The sequence below is a fragment of the Neomonachus schauinslandi genome, chromosome 9 (genome assembly GCF_002201575.2).
Source record: "Neomonachus schauinslandi chromosome 9, ASM220157v2, whole genome shotgun sequence".
In the NCBI taxonomy this organism is placed as follows: Eukaryota; Metazoa; Chordata; class Mammalia; order Carnivora; family Phocidae; genus Neomonachus; species Neomonachus schauinslandi.
Window position 1 is genome coordinate 21,021,438 of NC_058411.1, and position 19,553 is coordinate 21,040,990.

Consider the following 19,553-nt stretch of genomic DNA (forward strand, 5'->3'; position numbering starts at 1 on the left):
CTCATCATAACAATTGCCTTCCTTTTTTTTTTTTTTTTTTAAAGGTTTTATTTATTTTTTTGACCGAGAGAGACATAGCGAGAGCAGGAACACAAGCAGGGGGAGTGGGAGAGGGAGAAGCAGGCTTCCTGCTGAGCAGGGAGCCCAATGTGGGACTCGATCCCAGGACCCTGGGATCATGACCTGAGCCGAAGGCAGACGCTTAACGACTGAGCCACCCAGGCGCCCAACAATTGCCCTCCTTAATACCCATCCCCCTTTAGCCCATTCCCTCTTCACCTCCCTCCATCAACCCTGTTTGTTCTCTTTTGTTAAGAGTCTCTTATGGCTTGTTTTTCCTCCCTCCTCTTTTTCTTTTCCCCCTTCCCATATGTTCATCCGTTTTCTTTTTTAAATTCCACATATGAGTGAGATCACACAGTATTTGTCTTTCTCTGACTGACTGACTTCACTTAATGTAATACACTTTAGCTTCATCCATGTCCTTGCAGATGGCAAGATTTTATTCCAGTTTTGATTTTTTTAAAAGCTAGGCATGCTAGGGCGCCTGGGTGGCTCAGTTGGTTAAGCGACTGCCTTCGGCTCAGGTCATGATCCTGGAGTCCCTGGATCGAGTCCCGCATCGGGCTCCCTGCTCGGCGGGGAGTCTGCTTCTCCCTCTGACCCTCCTCCCTCTCATGCTCTCTGTATCTCATTCTCTCTGTCTCAAATAAATAAATAAAATCTTAAAAAAAAAAAAAAAAAAAACTAGGCATGCTTTGGAAATGAACATTGAAAAGTTACGTACTTTGGGGCACCTGGGTGGCTCAGTCGTTAAGCGTCTGCCTTCGGCTCAGGTCATGATCCCAGGGTCCTGGGATCGAGCCCCGCATCGGGCTCCCTGCTCGGCGAGAAGCCTGCTTTTCCCTCTCCCACTCCCCCTGCTTGTGTTCCCTCTCTCGCTGTGTCTCTCCCTGTCAAATAAATAAATAAAATCTTTAAAAAAAAAAGAAAAAAGAAAAGAAAAGTTACGTACTTTAATAAGAATGTAGGATAGTGATAATATATTAGGGAGAAAGCTATTTCAGGGAACCTACAAAACAGGACCTTATATCAAACCAGTTTTGCAGGTTCTCTTTATGAAATAATTGCTCTAATGCATTATTCATTTTAAGGTTGTTTCATAAAATATAAGAAGAAATTTTCAGTAGGCATTGATAAAAGATGGTTTGTGTATGGTATGTCAGTCAACAGATATTTATTGATAGCATCTTGAATGTGCAGAGGTTTGCAGGTGGTTATTGTGTCATGTATGCTGTGTAGAAACTCCAGTTGTCACTTTGCCAGTAGAGGGAGATCTATTAATCTTATGAAATCTGAATATTAATATTTCTGAATAGAATTTCTCAGTAGTAAGTGGTTGTTGATGTGTTCCTTAGAGTTAAATTACCTTTCATTTGTCTATACAGACAAGATTTATTTAAAATAAATGAAATGCAGAAGCTGCATTTCATGAAAAGAACCTGGTGGGGCTATAGCTGGATTCTGGGGACATAGTGGGAATTTGGGGCTTTAGATGTAGAAACTAGTTAGGCCTATCAAATGGCAACAAGAAGCACATTTTCTTAGAACACTGTATTTGGAGTCTAGACTAGATAGTAGTGTCATGAACCTACTTGCGTATAATTTTCCAAGAATTGTTGACTTCTCTGGCATTAGCATCTTCAAAGCATAGTTAAATTTATTTCTCAGAGATTACCAAATAGAGGTGTTTCTAAAAATGTGTATGTTAGATTGGTATGTGAAGGCTTGGTACCTTTAAAAAGATTGAAGGATGAGGGAGAAAAATTACCTCTATATATAGTTACAGTGAGATGCATGGAACTACTTTGAGTATAGAATTAAAAAAACAGTAAAAATGTGGTGTAATTCTTTTGGAGGAAAGGGGAGAGGAGAAGTCTCCAGAAGCAGTAAATGAAAAATTTATCCTGGATTTAAAGAGATTCAGAGTACACCCATGTATTTTTTTTTTTTTTTTGACTTAAATGTCAGATACTACCTCCATTTTAAAATGTAGAAATTAAAGTTGGTGACTTTTAAGATTTTTAGGTATTTTTTTGTGTTAATAAAACTATTAGTAATGTATGTTTCACCTACATATAGTGCCAATATTGTCATCTTAGGGCATCGTAGAATTGCTAGCTAAACAAGCTCAGCCTTCTGATACAAGGTTTTCTTTAAAGCCCTGTTGATTCTAGTATAAATTAAAAATACTAAGAATTCTTTTTTTTACTCATTTTTTTTTTTTAAGATTTTATTTATTTATTTGACACAGTGAGAACAGGAACACAAGCAGGGGGAGTGGGAGAGGGAGAAGCAGGCTTCCCGCCGAGCAGGGAGCCTGACGCGGGGCTCGATCCCAGGACCCTGGGATCACGACCCAAGTGAAAGGCAGACGCTTAACGACTGAGCCACCCAGGCGCCCCAAAAATACTAAGAATTCTAAAATGAAGATACTTAACATTTTGCTTCAAGTATATTACAGTTGACCTTGAACAATTTGGGTTTGAACTGTATGGGTCCATTTATATGCAGATTTTTCCAATAAATATGGTTATTTTAGATAAATAAGGTATATATATTCTTTCCTCTAGCTTACTTTATTGTACAATAAAATAGATAACATATATATCATACAAAATAGGTGTTAATTGACCATTTATGTTATTGGTAAGGCTTCTGGTCAACAGTAGGCTATTTAGTTTTTGAGAAGTCAAAAGTTATATGGGGATTTTCACTTGTGTGAAGAGTTGGTGCCCTTAGCCCCTGCATTGCTTAAGGGTCAACTGTAATTGACAACAAGGAATTGGGAGTAAGGATATAGAGTAGGAAAAGAAATAATGGAATGGATATTTTATAATTGTATGGCATTGTCAGTATGTGTGAGGTTTCCTTAGAGCACATTCTCCAGGGGAAAAAACCCCAATTATATTATCCTGCTTTGTTGTTTGAAGTATTTAAGTAAGGCATTTAGGCTAGATGATCTTCATTGTATCATTTTATAAAATGGGGTTTAGTCTTGCTAAAACTTTTCATTTTAGTATGTACTAAACGATAAACTTCAAATACTATGAAAATGTGCCAGAGATAAATTGAGGTACTGTTATGCACATATGTGGTTTTGATTGTTTTTCCTTTGTTTTTTCAGAGCGCTGCTGCTACAGCTGCTACCTTGGCACTCCCTGCGGGTGTGACGCCGGTTCAGCAGATACTAACAAATTCAGGTAATGAGGAGTAACGGAACCATTATTTATATGTATGACTTAGAAAATTGTACCATCTAGTCTTTGTTTTGGCCTCATTGAAAGACAAAATCAGTATTTCTTTTACCATTTGACTTAGGTTATTAAAAAAGACTGAGTACTGTAGCACATTAAGTAATAATTACTGCTGAGGATGCAGTAGAGAAGATGAAAATTGCGCTTGAGCTTTTGATCTGTGAATGAGAATCCTATTACTGAAAAAGTATGATTATATAGAAATATTTTTTTACATAGATTTTTGTTAAACACACTTAACCTGCCATATAAGTTAAACTTACTTGAATGAATTAGTGATATCAAACTAAATCCTATAGTATTTTATTGCATTCTGTTTTACATAATATCTCTGCATAGACTGACAAAATTTACTTGTGATTTTTGGCATATTAATGTTGGAAGAATTTATTTACATGGGTTTTAAGTTATATATCTCTAATTTTAATTATAGAATTTCTTGTTATTTTGTTAATAAGATTCTAAATTTGTAAAGAACTAGAGGTTTATCTTGTTACATATTTTATTAATATATAGTTGTTGCTTTTTAATGAATTGAAGATTCTGTATCATCTAAAACAAAGAGAGGGAATCACTTCTCTGTGTTTAAGCCAGGCATACACTCAGTATTATGTGGCAATGATAATTCAGCAAACTTTTGTTTTAAGCATTTTGAAGCTAAGTATCCTGGTGCTTTGGCTCAAGATATTAATGAACTGTTATACTTTCATGTCTTCAGAGCTTTCAAAAGAAACAGCCTTTGAAACATATGATCTTACTGGTCTTATATGACTCTTAACATGTTAGTAAAGATAATTTAAACTTCTAATCAACTTTTATATCTGTTAAAACTTTATTGGAAAAGAGCTTTATAGGGATGATGAGTAAGGAAAAACATTTTAAGCAATGTATTTGAACGTGGAGGGAACTGAGAGAAGGTGAGGATTATGTTTGTTGTGTATGGCAGCCCTTAATTGTTAGACTTCTTGCTCGATCATTTCTAGGGGATTTTGGTGGCTTGACATTCATTATGAATTCATTTATTTTGAGATGGTCACTGCTAAAATGGTAACTTGTAATACATACTTTCTGCTTTAGGCCAGCTTCTTCAAGTAGTCAGAGCAGCCAATGGTGCCCAGTATATCTTCCAGCCTCAGCAGTCAGTGGTTCTCCAACAACAAGTTATACCACAAATGCAGCCTGGTGGAGTACAAGCTCCTGTTATACAACAGGTAATAGAATAATAAGTTATGATCATGATGGGGTTCTTTTTTCTTCTCCTGTATGAATTCTTCGGGTGGTTCTCCTCCCCTTTCCCATGGCTTTATCTCTACGAATTCTTAGACTATTCTCCAGTGTTGTACATCCTGTCGTTGTAAATTCCTCCTGTATACCTTACAGCTTAACTTACATTTAATATATTTAAGACTAAATTGTTGTTTCCCTGCTTATCTTTCATCATTCCTCTGAATATGCTTTTCTGTCACCCTCCATCCAGCCTCCTCAGCCTCCCAAGTTATCTGGCATTCATTCAATAAGCATTTACTATGTGGCTGTGTATCAGAGTCTTTGCAAGGGACTGGAGATTTAGGAGTGAACAAGGCAGACATGAATCCAGTTTCATGAAGCTTATGTATTTTTAATATGCAAAGTATCATGAAGTCCTACCAATTTTTAATAGTTCCTTTTTTCCAGACTGCAGTTTTAACATGTTTGCAGTTCCTTCATGTTTGAAACTAGTTTTCTTTTCTCGGACTTCCTCATCATTTCCTCACTTCATGCTTTCCTAATTTCCCACTTAAAATAGTATTATTATTCTCTCAATAGTGTATATACTATATATACTGTGTGTGTGTATAAATAAATACTATATATTATCCTCTTAATTGATTTCCCTGACTCTAATCTTAGGCTTCCTAACTCGTTACTCTGTATTTTATAGTTATTGTTCTAAAAATCTTAAAATCTTTTAATGACTTCTCATTGCCTGTTGGAAAAAGTCTAAAACTCCTCAGCATGGTTCATAGGATCTTTGTTTTTTTTATGGATCTTATTTTTTTGATCTCTTCAGGTTTATTTCTTGCCATGCTTCCAACTATCTGCTTCAGCTGCTATTCAGATCAAAGTTAGATCTTTGTACCTACTTCTGTGCTGGGTGTTAAAACTCTTGTACCGTGAGTACAAAGAGGAAAGAGAAATGGTTATTTTCTTAAAGAATTTAGGTACTTTAAAAAAAGAGACACATTACATAATGTCCATATTATAGTATGATAGTAGAGGTAAGGTCAGAGAAGCATTAATCTAGTCGATTTACAGCTTTCCAGATTTTTGTTTGATGCTGTTCTTCTACTTAGAATGCCCTTTGACCTTCCTTCTAGCAACTCCCTTTATTCCCCCCAACAAAAAAAGCAACCGAATGGAAAAGCCTGGCTAATCTTCCAAGCACAAAAGAACTCAAGTATTACCTATTAAGAAGGCTTCCCTGGGGGCGCCTGGGTGGCTCAGTCGGTTAAGCGACTGCCTTCGGCTCAGGTCATGGTCCTGGAGTCCTGGGATCGAGTCCCGGGATCGAGTCCCGCATCGGGCTCCCTGCTCGGCGGGGAGTCTGCTTCTCCTTCTGACCCTCCCCCCTCTCATGTGCTCTCTTTCATTCTCTCTCTCAAATAAATAAATAAAATAAAATCTTTAAAAAAAAAAAAAAAGAAGAAGAAGGCTTCCCTGACCATACCCTGTCCCTCAAGCTGAATTTAGTCCTCTCTCCTGTGTTCTCTTAACCACCATATCATACTTCTGTTACACCTTCTATCTTTTGAGTTGTGTTACTGCTTTGTCTATTGCACCATTAATCCATAAATTTCTTAAGGGAAATACTGTCTATTTTGCATTCCTTGAACCTAAAGGCAAGTAATTGCCATTCACTGTTTTTTATTTATCACTAGGTATTCTCTTTTTATTTATTAATACATGTAATTATAGATATATTTATTGTAAAAGATACAGTTAATATTTGTTATGTTCTTTTGAGTTATGGTTTACTTCAGAATTCTAGATGCAGAAGCAGAAAGGAACTTTAGAAATCATCTGATCTGGTGTGGTTGCATGGTTAGAATCAGCTGGAGAGCTTTTTTTTTTTTTAAAGATTTTATTTATTTATTTGACAGAGAGAGACACAGTGAGAGAGGGAATACAAGCAGGGGGAGCAGGAGAGGGAGAAGCAGGCTTCCCACTGAGCAGGGAGCCCGATGTGGGGCTGGATCCCAGGACCCTGGGATCATGACCTGAGCCGAAGGCAGATGGTTAACGACTGAGCCACCCAGGCGCCCCAGCTGGAGATTAAATGATTAGATTTCATCTCACACCAATTAAATCAGAATACTAGGAGTGGGGCCCAAGTACCAGTATTTTTAAGCTACTAGGTGGTTGTAATTTGCAGCCAGGGTTGAGAACCATTGATCCTAGTTTGACAGTGAAGTGACGAAAGCCAGAGGAGGTTAAGTGACATGCCTTTGCTATATCTCAATCTGGGATCTTAGACAGAACTGGGGCCCAAGACTTCACATTTTCAGTGCAGTGTTCTCCACAGGGAGGCAGTGCAACATAATAATTAGAGCAGAATCAGAAAGCCTGGGTTAAAATTTTGCCTCTTCGTGACTACAAGCTTGGCAAGTCACTAAACTTGTCCATACATCAAGCAAGTAAATTAATCATATGTGTAACTCTTGGTTTGGAATTTGCCATGTACATAGCAAGTGCTCAGTAAATATTTTCAGAAAATCTTTTTTTCCTTCAGAACTTTGAATGGTAAAATAGAAGTGGGATCATTATACTAGTTAAACTCCTTTTATGCTTTGGTGGTTTTTAGCCATATGAGATATGGCCATTTTTGGTGATTCTTCAGCATTTACGCCTATTTCTCTGTACCACAAAGTGAAACTAGGCTACTTGGTACTCCCACTAGTTTCTTTAATATGGTTTTCTTTTGCCTTAGGTACTGGCCCCTCTTCCTGGAGGGATTTCACCACAGACGGGTGTCATCATTCAGCCACAACAAATCTTATTTACAGGAAATAAGACTCAAGTTATACCTACAACGGTGGCTGCACCTACCCCGGCGCAAGCCCAGATAACTGCAGCTGGCCAGCAGCAACCACAGGCCCAGCCTGCTCAAGCACAAGCCCCACTGGTGTTACAGGTTGATGGAACCGGGGATACGTCATCTGAAGAAGATGAAGATGAAGAAGAAGACTATGATGATGATGAAGAGGAAGACAAAGAGAAAGATGGAGCTGAGGATGGGCAGGTAGAAGAAGTAAGTTTGTAGTAAAAGAATTGAAATGAGAAACTACTCAGTCATTTCTTTTACTTGGTGCCAAACTGATGAATTATATTCTATTTTTTCAGAGGCTGTTAAGGTGTTATACAATATAGGATTTTAAATATAAAGTTAGATTGTTTTAACCTAATAAGGTTTTTAAATGGTTCTGGTTGTATTTATCATCATAAAATACTGTTTCTTATAGCTAGTAATAAAAAATGTTATCATATTGAGTTGTATTTATAAAGGGAGTAGAGAGAATGCAAGTAATTCTAATTTTCTGGCTTATGCATTCATGATGTGATTTAAACATAAGGCATTGGTAGAACACATAAAATGAGGTTAATCTTTGCCTCAATAATTAAAAAGGTATGGCAACATCTGGGAAGAGAGGAGACTTGAGGAAAAAGCTAAATGTCACAGACTTATTCATAACTTCCTTTTGGTCTGTATTCTATACTAGTTCCTTACATCACTTTATCTACTCTTAGTATCTTTCTTGAGTTAAGCAAACCATTCTTATTCATCTTTAGTTATATATTTCTAGAAGCATATAAATATATCTTTGTTTTCCTCAGTGTTCCTGCTTAACCGGTTACTTGTGTTCAAGATGTTTTTCTTTAAAAATTTTTTTTATTTTTTAAGATTTTATTTTTATTTATTTGACAGAGAGAGCACAAGCAGGGGGAGCAGACAGGCAGAGGCAGAGGGAGAGGGAGAAGCAGGCTCCCCGCTGAGCAAGGAGCCTGATGCGGGGCTCGATCCCAGGACCCTGGGATCATGAGCTGAGCCGAAGGCAGTTGCTTAACCAGCTGAGCCACCCAGGCGCCCTGCATGACTTTTTTTTAAGTGTTATACCTAACCATTGAATTGCTGGATTCTAAGGCATGCACGTTTTCAACTTTACAATAAAATGCCAAATTGTTGTACTAATATGTCTTCACCAATACTTAATATCATCAGGCTTCTTAATTTTTGCCAGTCTAATAGGTAGACAATGGTGTTTCTTTTTGGTTTTAATTTGATTACTGATGAGATTTAGCGTCTTTGATTCTTTCATGTTTTCTCTATAGACAATCAAATATTAAACATGAAGTTTTTCTTGCCTCATTGGCTTAGCCCTCTAGAACAATATTAATTAGAAATAGCAGGCAGCCTTACCTTGTTCTTAATTTTAAAAGGAACCCTTTCTGTGGTTCACTATTAAGTATAATGTTTACTATAGGCTTTTTTTTTTTTTTTTAAGATTTTATTTATTTATTTGAGAGAGAGATGAGAGAGAGAGCATGAGGGGGGGGGAGGGTGAAAGGGAGAAGCAGACTACTCACTGAGCAGGGATCCCCATGTGGGACTCCATCCTGGGACTCCAGGATCATGACCTGAGCTGAAGGCAGTCACTTAACCACCTGAGCCACCCAGATGACCTACTATAGGCTTTTTATGGGCATCTTTTATCAGGTTAAAGAAGGTCCCTTTTATTCAAATTAACTAAGCTTTGCTTTGTTTTTTTTAAATTCTAAATGAATGTTGAATTTTGTTAGTTTTTCTGCAACTGTTAGATAATCATGAAATTTCTTATCCTTAATCTGTTATTTAATAACTAATTGCACTAATTGGTTTTCTACTTATAGCCAGTTTTGTATTCGTTGGGTAGCACAACTTGATCATTCTCTATTACCCTTTTGATGAATTCCTCAATTCACTTTGTTCAGGACTTTTTCATGTACGTTCATGTACTCTCTGTGATTTTCTGTTCTCATACTCTTCTTGCTAGGTTTTCAGGTTTGTGATAGCATTATAAAATGAATTCTGGTGAGTGCTCTATCTTACTTGGACTTCCTTTTTTTTTTTTTTTTTTTAAAAGATATACTTAATTCTCTGAATATTGGAGTATGCTGCTAAAATTATCTGATTCTAGTAATGTCCTTACTCTGTTCCAAGTTACTTCTTTTTGAGACAGTTTGGATAAATTTTATTTTTCTAGGCTACATATGTAAATTTTTAAGTTAACATAAAGTTAATGATAATCATCTTTTTGATGCCAGAATCCTTTGTAGTCATTTTCTTTTTATATTCTCATTTCTGAATTTGTGCCTTCTTGCTCTTTTTTTCTTATTCAGTCTAGCCAGAGGTATGTTGATTTCATTAATGTTTTTTAAGAATCAACTTTTAGCTTTATTCTCTCTAGTGTGTTCTTTTCTGTTTCATTAATTCTTGTTCTGACTTAACAGTTTTATTTGTAGAGTTATGATCTGTGTAATGTGTGAGGAACCACCTTTGAAATTGACTGGGACTTGCTTTATGTGGTCAGTGTTTGCATATGCTTCCTGTATATTTTGAAAAGACTTTTTGCAGTTGTTGGTTGTCTTCTATACGTACTATTAGAATTAGATTCTTTGGATATTATATATCCTTACTCATATTTTTTGTGTGCTTACACCATCATCCATTAGTGAGTGAGATAGGTTCAGATCTCCTACTATGATGGTATATTTATTTGTTTTGTCATTATGCTTTTTATATTTTGAACCTAAAAGTGGATGCACATAAGCTTAAACGTACACTTTCCAGTGAATTGAGCCATTTATGATTATGTAGTTTCCTGCTCTTTATCTCTAGTAATTTTTTTTTTTGCCCATACAGTCTGTTTTGTGTGATATTAATAGAACCGTACCAACTTTATTTTAATTAGAGTAGCTCCTTTCATTCCTTTACTTTCACATTTTTTGGATCCCTAAGCTTTAGGTATGTCCTTTTTTTTTTTTAATTTAAGATTTTATTTATTTATTTGACAGAGAGAGACACAGTGAGGGAGGGAACACAAGCAGGGGGAGTGGGAGAGGAAGAAACAGGCTTCCCACGGAGCAGGGAGTCCGTTGCGGGGCTCGATCCCAGGACCCTGGGACCATGACCTGAGCCAAAGGCAGATGCTTAACCGACTGAGCCACCCAAGCGCTCCTAGGTGTGTCTTTTTTTATGTGGAATACTGCTATGTATGCTATCATTTTACAAAACTTTTACATGGGCCAGGACTATTCAGTAGGAAAAGAATGGTCTTATTTAATAAATGTAGCTTGGACAATTGAATATCCACATGCAAAACAGTGAAATTAGACCCTTACCTCACACCTTACACAAAATTAACTCAAAATGGATCAAAGACCTAAAAGTAAGACCTAAGGGTGCCTGGGTGGCTCAGTCGTTAAGCATCTGCCTTTGGCTCAGGTCATGATTCCAGGGTCCTGGGATCGAGCCCCACATCAGGCTCCCTGCTCAGCAGGGACCCTGCTTCTCCCTCTCCCACTCCCCCTGCTTGTGTTCCCTCTATCGTGGTCTCTCTCTGTCAGATAAATAAATAAAAATCTTAAAAAAAAAAAAAAAGAAATAAAAGTAAGACCTAAAACTATAAAATTTTTAGAAGAAAATAGGGCAGAAGCTTCATAACACTGGGTTTGGAAATAGTTTCTTAAATATGATACCAAAAGCACAAGCAATAAGAAAAATAACAACAGACTTAATAGATTAAAAGCTTTTGTATGCCCAAGGACAATATTCACAAAGTTTAAAAGCCTATAAAATAGGAGAAAATATTTGCAAATCCTCTATCTGATAAGGGCTTAATATCCAGAATAGAAAACTTTTAAATTCAACAACAAACAAACAACTCTATTCCAAAGTGGGTAAAGGACTTGAATAGGCATTTCTCCGAGGAGGATATACAAGTAGCCAGCAAGCATGTGAAAAGATGTTCAACATCACTAGTTATTACAGCAATGGATATATCAAAACCACAAAGAGAGATACCACTTCACATTTACCAGGATGACTGTAATCAAAAGAGAGAAAAAAGGAAACGGATGTTGGTGAGGATGTGGAGAAATTGGAACTCTTTTGCATTGCTGGTGGGAATGGAAAATGGTGTAGCTGCTATGGAAAAGGGTTTGGTGGTTCCTCAAAATGTTAGGCATAAAATTATCGTATGACCCAGCAATTCTCCTAAGTATATGTATAAGAGAATTGAAAACTGTTATTCAAATAAAAGCTTGTACATGAATATTCAAAACTGTTTACAAAATCCAAAAGATGTAAATAACCCAAATGTCTATCAATTGATGGATGGATAAATTAAAATGTGATTTATCCATGCAAAGGAGTATTATTTAGCCATGAAAAGGAACAGAGTACTGGTTTATGCTACAACATGGATGAACCTCACACATTATAAGTTAAAGAAACCATACCACACGTTGTTACGTGTGTATATCATATGTTTGCATTTATATGAACTATCCAGAGGTAAATACATAGTGACAGAAAACAGATTAATGGGGGGCTGGGGAGAGGTGGGGATGGGATTGAGTGACTGTTTAATGGTAAAGGTGATGAAATTGTTCTGGAATTAGATAGTGGTGATAATTGCATACATTATTTATGTACTAAGTATGACTGGTTGTACACTCTAAAATGGTTAAAATGGTGAATTTTGTTATATGAATTTTACCTCAATAAATTGTTTTTATATTTACATTGGTGATATCTATTTTAAAGAATACACACACACACACACGTGTGTGTGAGGTATAAGCCTAGACTTAATATCATCTTGATTATTTTCCTTTCCACTTTTATTTTGTCCTATCTTCTCTTTCTCTGTTAACTAGAAATCTGAGTTATATCTTTTATCTTCTCAAATAACTGAGGTCGGATTTAACATAGTTGGTCATTTTATGCTTTAGTTAGATCTTGGCCTTTAATTCTCTTTGGGACTGAGACCCCCTTCCACTTCACCCTTCCCACATATATCCTTTTAATCTGAATGCCTTAGTTAAACTACAAGCCTCCACCATTACCATCACAATGGTAGAAATGCTGGTATTATAAATAGAGTCTTAGTCCTCCACACAGAGACAAGCCAGATTCCTAGCCTGTTTTATAGCCTTTTTTTCCTCCTCCAACTTCACCACTGTTTTCCCTTTTACTCTGCTGCTGCTGGTGGTACGTAGTACCATTATCTCATATTTTCTTAGGTCCCCTTCTAGGCATCTTAAACAGTTATTGGAGAGAGTAATCCTGTTCTGAAAGAATGAAGGAAATAAACATCTTTTCAGACTTTAAAGTTATATAGCTTAACTTTTTATTTTTGATTTCTTACTGGAATTTCAGTAAAATTCGCAAAGTCTTAATAAGTTTGTGGTATATATATATATATGTGTGTATATGCTTCTGTCTGAACCTTCATTCTCAGAGAACATCAAGGTCATTGTATTTCTTTTCCTTGAATATTAGAAGGGCCTTTTTCTAATAATACATGAAGTATAAATAAGTACTCTTCTTTCTTATTTGTAGGAGCCCCTCAACAGTGAAGATGATGTGAGTGATGAGGAAGGACAGGAACTCTTTGATACAGAAAATGTTGTTGTATGCCAATATGATAAGGTAAGGATTTGATCAGGTTACTTACATTTTTTTTGTTGTAATTTCTTCCCTAAATATCTTTTCTACCTTGTTCAAACATTTGGGCAGCTGATGGATGCCTCTTATATTCAATATAAATAGGGTGAATGTAGACATTGTTATAGTTTAGTAGATTATTTTGGGGTTGTCCTTTAACATTAATAACCCAGTAGATTAACCCTGTTTTCCCTTTAGTTTCAACTACCCCAAACCTAAAAGGCTTTAATTGAATTTTGTCACTTTTTTTTTTTTTATTACTAAGGCGAGAACTAGGGCAATAAACGGGACTGCTAACTAACAAAAGATATGTTTTTACTGAAAATCATTTTTAAAATTATTTAGCTTTGCTGTATTTTTGGCAGCCTTAGGTATTTTTAAACTAGGCCTGTGAGAATTAGCTATTGAATTCTTGTTTTCCTAATTCTTCAAAAGGAAGCTACTTGCCAAGTATTTTTGTTATTGTTATTGGCATTATTGTTGAGATTTTGTTAACTATTGAAACATTTAATTTGGAATAAAACTGTTTTCTATAATCATTAAATTTATAATAAATCCACAAATTATATTGCATTTATAATTTAATTTCAACAGTGGTCTTTACCAAATGATGAAAACCCTAACAGAAGCAATTGAGCTTTTTGTTTGTAAGCATACTCATTCACTAAACAAACACTAAGTGTCTGCCTGTGCCAGGCACTGGAGCTGTAGTTATGATCATGCAAATTTGTGCCTTGCATGAATTTCCTTTACAAATGATGAAAATCTTATATTTGTGTTGCTTTTATAGAAATGAATCTTATAAGTAGTCGTGCTTATTGCATATAAATAGCCGTACTTTTTGGAAACCTATCTATAGGGAAGTGTCAAAACAATTAATCTTATCATGTTGTAATGAAGAGGTAAAGTCAAGCCAGTTACTTGCAGTGAGATTACAGAATAAAGTCAGTGAAGTCATTCATAAACAGAATTATCAGAGCATCACTTTTGTACTGTGTGACTTTTGGGTGAGCATTCTTAAAACCTTAAACCAGGGACATTATAATATAATTTTTTGTTACACTTGTGTAATGGAAGAGTATTAATGTTAAAATAGATACCAATAAACCTTATATTGTCAGGAAATGTCAAAGAAACCTCATGCAACCAAATTAGCCAGAACACAGTTTTATGGTGACAAGATGTCAGATTCAGGCAAGAGAGACCTTTACCTTAGCTAGATTGAAGAATATACTTCTAAGTATTTTCATATTGTAAGAATGTATTGTATTCTTGTTTGGTATTGTATTCTCCTTTGGTACAAATTGTACACATAATATTTTAAATGTTAAAATTGGTTTGTTTTGCTCCTAAGACATTTTAATGTTTTAATGTTTTAGACAGAAATGGAAAATAGCTTTAAGTAGTGTGTTGAGTAATAAACACTTTAAAGTTCACAGAGATCTAATTTTTAGACCTTGAGAGCTTGTTTGGAGGTTCTAGCAGGGGAGCGCAGAGATCTAATTTTTAGAATCAAATGAGCCCAAAGTTTTTCTATACTTGCTTTTTGCAAATTGTCAATATAGGAGGATGCAATCAGTTTCTTTAGTTGTCTGGGGAATTTCTTTTTCCTGGCTACTCATCACTTTCTTGCTTATATAATCCCATTGTCTTTCAAGTTGGAGTCACTCGGTTCATGCTGGAAATCAATTTATGTACCCAGTTTTCGGATAGTTACTACTTTCTCTATAGGGAGTCAAAGAAAAAAGGAGACAGGTTTTTTTCATTCAACAAATAGAGTGTCTATGATGTACCAGGGCACTGCACTAGGAGGTTGAGATACAGTAGTAAACAAAGTAAAACAATCCCTGCCATTGGGAACTTTAGTTAAGGGAAACAGATGCTAAAATGTAATAAATAAATTATTATGGTATGTTAGAAGCAGATAATTGGTATGGATAATTGGTAGGAAAGGGGACAGGTTACAGTTTTTTAAAAGGTTAGTCTTGTTAGATCTTTTGAGAAGATGACATTTGAACAAAGCCTTGCCTTGTCATTATCTGGTTAACAGAACCTGCCTGTTTTGTGTGAGGGGTGGCATGGAGGCCAGAGTGGTTGGACTGGGAATGCAGGGGAAGGGATATAGTTAGTAGATTAAGTCAGTGGTAAGTGGGGCAGGTGGTATGGAAGTTTATGAGGACATGGGCTCTTATGAGCGAATTGGAAAGTTATTGGAAGGTCTCAAATAGACAGTTGTAGTATCACTTACATTTTAATTCTAAAAAGATTACTTTGTCTTCTTTGTTGAGAATGGACTGTGTAGAGGAAGCAGAGTTGAAACAAGGAGACTAACAGAAGGATATTATAGTAATCGAAGTGAGAGATAATGGTGACTTAGGCTAGGGGGATAGTATTGGAAGTGATGAGAAGCAGCTGAATCTTGGGTATGTTTTGAAGGAAGAGTCAGCAGGATTTTCTGACTCTTCTTGACAAGTGGTAGAAAAGAAAAAGAGGAATCAAGAATGATTCAAGATTTTTTGATGAGGAACCAGAAGGAAGAATGGAGATGCCATCAACTCAGATAGGAAAGGCTGAAGATGGAGCACGTTTGGGTGAGGAGAGTAATTAGTTTTGAACATGGTAAGTTTGGTATGTCTGTTGGACATTCAAATTATCTGTCTTAAGATGTTACGTTTAACATCTGAATCTCATAGTGTATTTTTAGACCAGAAATATAAGACCACTTAACACAAGAGTTTCTGCCCTAACTGCTATTTTAACCTTATTTTGCTGTATTTTCTTGTAATAAGAAGAAAAATTTGATAAATATTAAACGTGTGTATAACTTAACTCAGTGATGTAGAGGAAAAGCATCAGAGTAGTTTTCAAATACATAAAGTGTTGTTTGATTTTTTTTTTTTTTTAATTAAGTCCCAGAAGATAGAGCTAGGATCAGTAAGTGGAAGTTTGGAGGAAGCAGATTTCAGTAAGGGATGAAGTATGAAAGACTTATAAGAGAACAGGCCCAGAGTGGAATAACTTAATTTGCAGTTCTTTGTCCCCCGCTTCTAATCATACTCAAGCAGAGACTGAACAACAGCTTGCCAAGAATATGCCATGGAAATGTTTGTATTGGGAGGTTAGAGCATGGAATTTTATGAATGAATTCTCAGAAAATATCTATACATAGTGAACATTTCTGGATTATTATATGAAATGGCCTGATTTAGTAAAAAGATGTCTTGGATTTGAGAATCATCTTTGCCACAAAATGCTCCTGGTAAATCATTGAACCTCTCCAAGCTGTGATTATCTTTTTTTGAAAATGAAAGCCTTAACTACTTGATTTCGAGGTCCCTTTAGATCAGAGAAGAGGGAGAACCATGGGTCCTTCTCTGAAGATATGGAGCTTAAGCTGAAAATTGAATGAAGCATGGGACTTATTGGGAAAGGGAAAAAAGGTCATTTCAGTTGATTAAGTTTTATAACTCCTTTTCTCCTTAAATCTATGAATTGCAAACAACTAAAAACTATAAATGAAAGTAAAGAGGGTAGTGCCCAGGGTCTGGCCCAATTTGAACACTGCCCTTCCCCCTTTGGCTTAATTGCAGATGCACATAGGTTTTGAAATCTATAAGTGACTGGATGATCAGCATTCCCTCAGATGTATTTGTTAAATACTGCCATGTGTAAGGTTCCATGTTAGGTCTTGGAGAAAACTATAAGGGGTTTTACTTTGGTAGAAGAAATTCTTTGTAATTGTATATACTTAGAAATGATACTAGAAATGTGTTTGGGAATGACACTGAAAATTAATTATTAGGAGAGACTACTTTTAGCTGATGTGATTAGGGAGCGCTTTGAGAGAACACAGTATTTTTGAGGTGGGTCTTGAAATCAGAATTGAATTTGTGAAAATGGGAGCAAGGAATGATACTTCTTTTGATTGAAATACAGTCTTTGAGGAATATGGAAGTAGGAAATAAGCTTGGTAGGTGAGTTATTACCAGGTCATTTAGAAATAGAAATAGTCAAGCAGAGGGGATGGAAGGAAGGTGAGAGTGAAGCCTGGAAATCAGTTGGAAAGTTATTATAATAAATCAGGTAACAAGAGGCTGTTGATATGATAAACTAGAAGATAATTGGTGGCCATTGAGAAAACAGTTGCCTGGTGTCCTGTAGATAACTAAAGTAGAATCAGAGATAAAGTAATTAGAGGTTAGAAATATTAATATTAGTATGGCTATTAATACTGTTGGACCATAGTATTAGAAGAGTTAGCAATATGGAAATTGTTACTGTATGTGAGGAAGAGAATGGTTGTAAACATGATTCCAATATTGAGTAGATAGTGTCCTGGTGGTCTAGATAAGAATGAAAAAAAGCCGAAGGTTAAATAGCGTAGACATAAAAGGAGTTATGGAGAAAAGGCAAAACAGTGGTCTAGAAGCATCAGGGAAAACAAAGGGTATTCCTATTTTAAAAGTTTGCCAGTATAAAATTTCCTGTGAAAAAAGGGACACATGTATATATAAACTTGGCAAAAATAAGATACTTTGCAGAGAAATGTATTATTAATGAACACAAGTATTAAGAACTGTAAAATAGTACTAATTGCAGATATATTTATTTCTTTAAAAACTCACCTGAGTGAATAGGATTTTTGTTTGTTTGTTTTTTGTCAAATTTAACTTTATTAAGAAACCAGTTTGGGGGTGCCTGGGTGGCTTAATCGGTTAAGTGTCTGCCTTTGGCTCAGGTCATAATCCTGGGGTCCTGGGATGGAGCCCCACATCAGACTCCCTGTTCTGTGGGGAGCCTGCTTCTCCTTCTCCCTCTCCCTCTCCCTCTGCCTGCGGCTCTCCCTACTTGTGCTCACTTGTGTGCCCTCTCTCTCTCTGTCAAATCAGTCAGTCAATCTTGTAGAAAAAAAAAAAGGAAACCAATTTGTCAAAACAAACAAAACAAAAAACCAATTTGGCCAGCCACAATGGTACGAAACTAGAAATCAATTACAAGAAAAAAATTGGAAAATTCACAAATATTTGGACATTAAACAGCATGCTACTGAATAATCATTGAGTGAAAGAAGAAATCAAAAGAGAAAACAAATCTTGAGACAAATGAAAATAGAAATATAGCATACCAAAACTCACAAGATGTAGTAAAAGCACTCTTAGGAGGGAAGTTAATAGAGATAAATGACTATATCAAGAAACAAGAAACATCTCAGCCTAACTTTGTATCTCAAAGAACTAGAAAAAGAACAAATGAAGTCCAAAGTTAGTAGCAAGAGAGGAAATGACAAAGATCAGAGTGGAAATAAATAGAGAGTAAAAAGACACTAGAAAAGATCAATGAAACTAAGAGCTGGTTCTTTGAAAAGATAAATTGACAAACCTTTAGTTAGACTCACCAAGAAAAAAAGGCTAAGACTCAAATAAAATCAGAAGTGAAAGGGGAGTTGTTATAACAGATACCACAGAAATATAAAGAATCATAAGACTACTGTGAACAATTATTATATGCTAAGAAATTGGACAGCCTAGAAGAAATGGATAAATTCCTAATCAAAAACATTCCGACAAACCATCATGAAACCAGATGGCTTTACTGGTGAACTCTACCACAATAAAGAAGAAATTCTTCAAGAAGAATTAATACCAGTCCTTCTCAAACTTTTCCAAAAAATAGAAGAGGAGGGAACACTTCTAAACTCATTTTATAAGGTCAGTATTACCCGGACACCTAAACCAGACAAGGGCACCACAAGAAAAGAAAATTATAGGCCAGTATTCCTGATGAACACAGATGCCAAAATCCTCAACAAAATATTAGCAAACTGAATTCAACAATATATTAAGATGATCATATACCATGACCATGTACCAAGTGGGATTTATTTCAGGGGATCCAAGGATGATTCAACATACACAAATCAATGTGGTAACTGACCATATTAACAAAATAAGGATAAAAATCATACGGTCATCTCTATAGATGCAGAAAAAGCATGTGGCAGAATTCAACATCTGTTTATGATAAGAATTCAAGAAAGTGGGTATTAGAGGGAACGTAACTACCTCAACATAAGAAAGGACATACATAACAAACCTGCAGGTAACACACTCAAAGGAGAAAAGCTGAAAACCTTTTAAGATCAGGACCAAGACAAGAATGCTTATTCTTGCCATTTTCAACATAGTATTAGAAGTTCTAGCCAGAGCAGTTAGGCAAGAAAAAGAAATAAGCACCAAATTAGAAAGGAAGAAGTAAAACTGTCACTATTTACAGAAGACCAAGTATTATATATAGAAGACCCTGAAGACGCCACCAAAAAACTGTTAGAAGTAATAAATTCAGTGATGTTGCAAGATACAAAATCAGTATACAAAATATGTTGCATTTCTATATGCTAATAATAAACTATCAGAAGGGGAAGTTAATTTCATTTATTGCATCAAAAAGAATAAAATCCAAGATATAAATTTAACCAAGATGAAATGTGTGCA

General features: G+C 35.7%; 1 protein-coding gene across 2 annotated transcripts in view; it reads left to right on the forward strand.

Annotated features, from left to right (window-relative positions):
* GTF2A1 (general transcription factor IIA subunit 1) overlaps positions 1–19,553 on the forward strand; it is a 50,550-nt gene that overhangs the window by 18,345 nt on the left and 12,652 nt on the right. For both annotated transcript variants that reach the window (XM_021679617.2, XM_044917832.1), the window contains 4 exons: positions 3,188–3,263; positions 4,395–4,528; positions 7,285–7,605; positions 12,958–13,047. In XM_021679617.2, the coding sequence (XP_021535292.1) occupies positions 3,188–3,263; positions 4,395–4,528; positions 7,285–7,605; positions 12,958–13,047 (621 nt within the window). The remainder of the gene's footprint in view (positions 1–3,187; positions 3,264–4,394; positions 4,529–7,284; positions 7,606–12,957; positions 13,048–19,553) is intronic.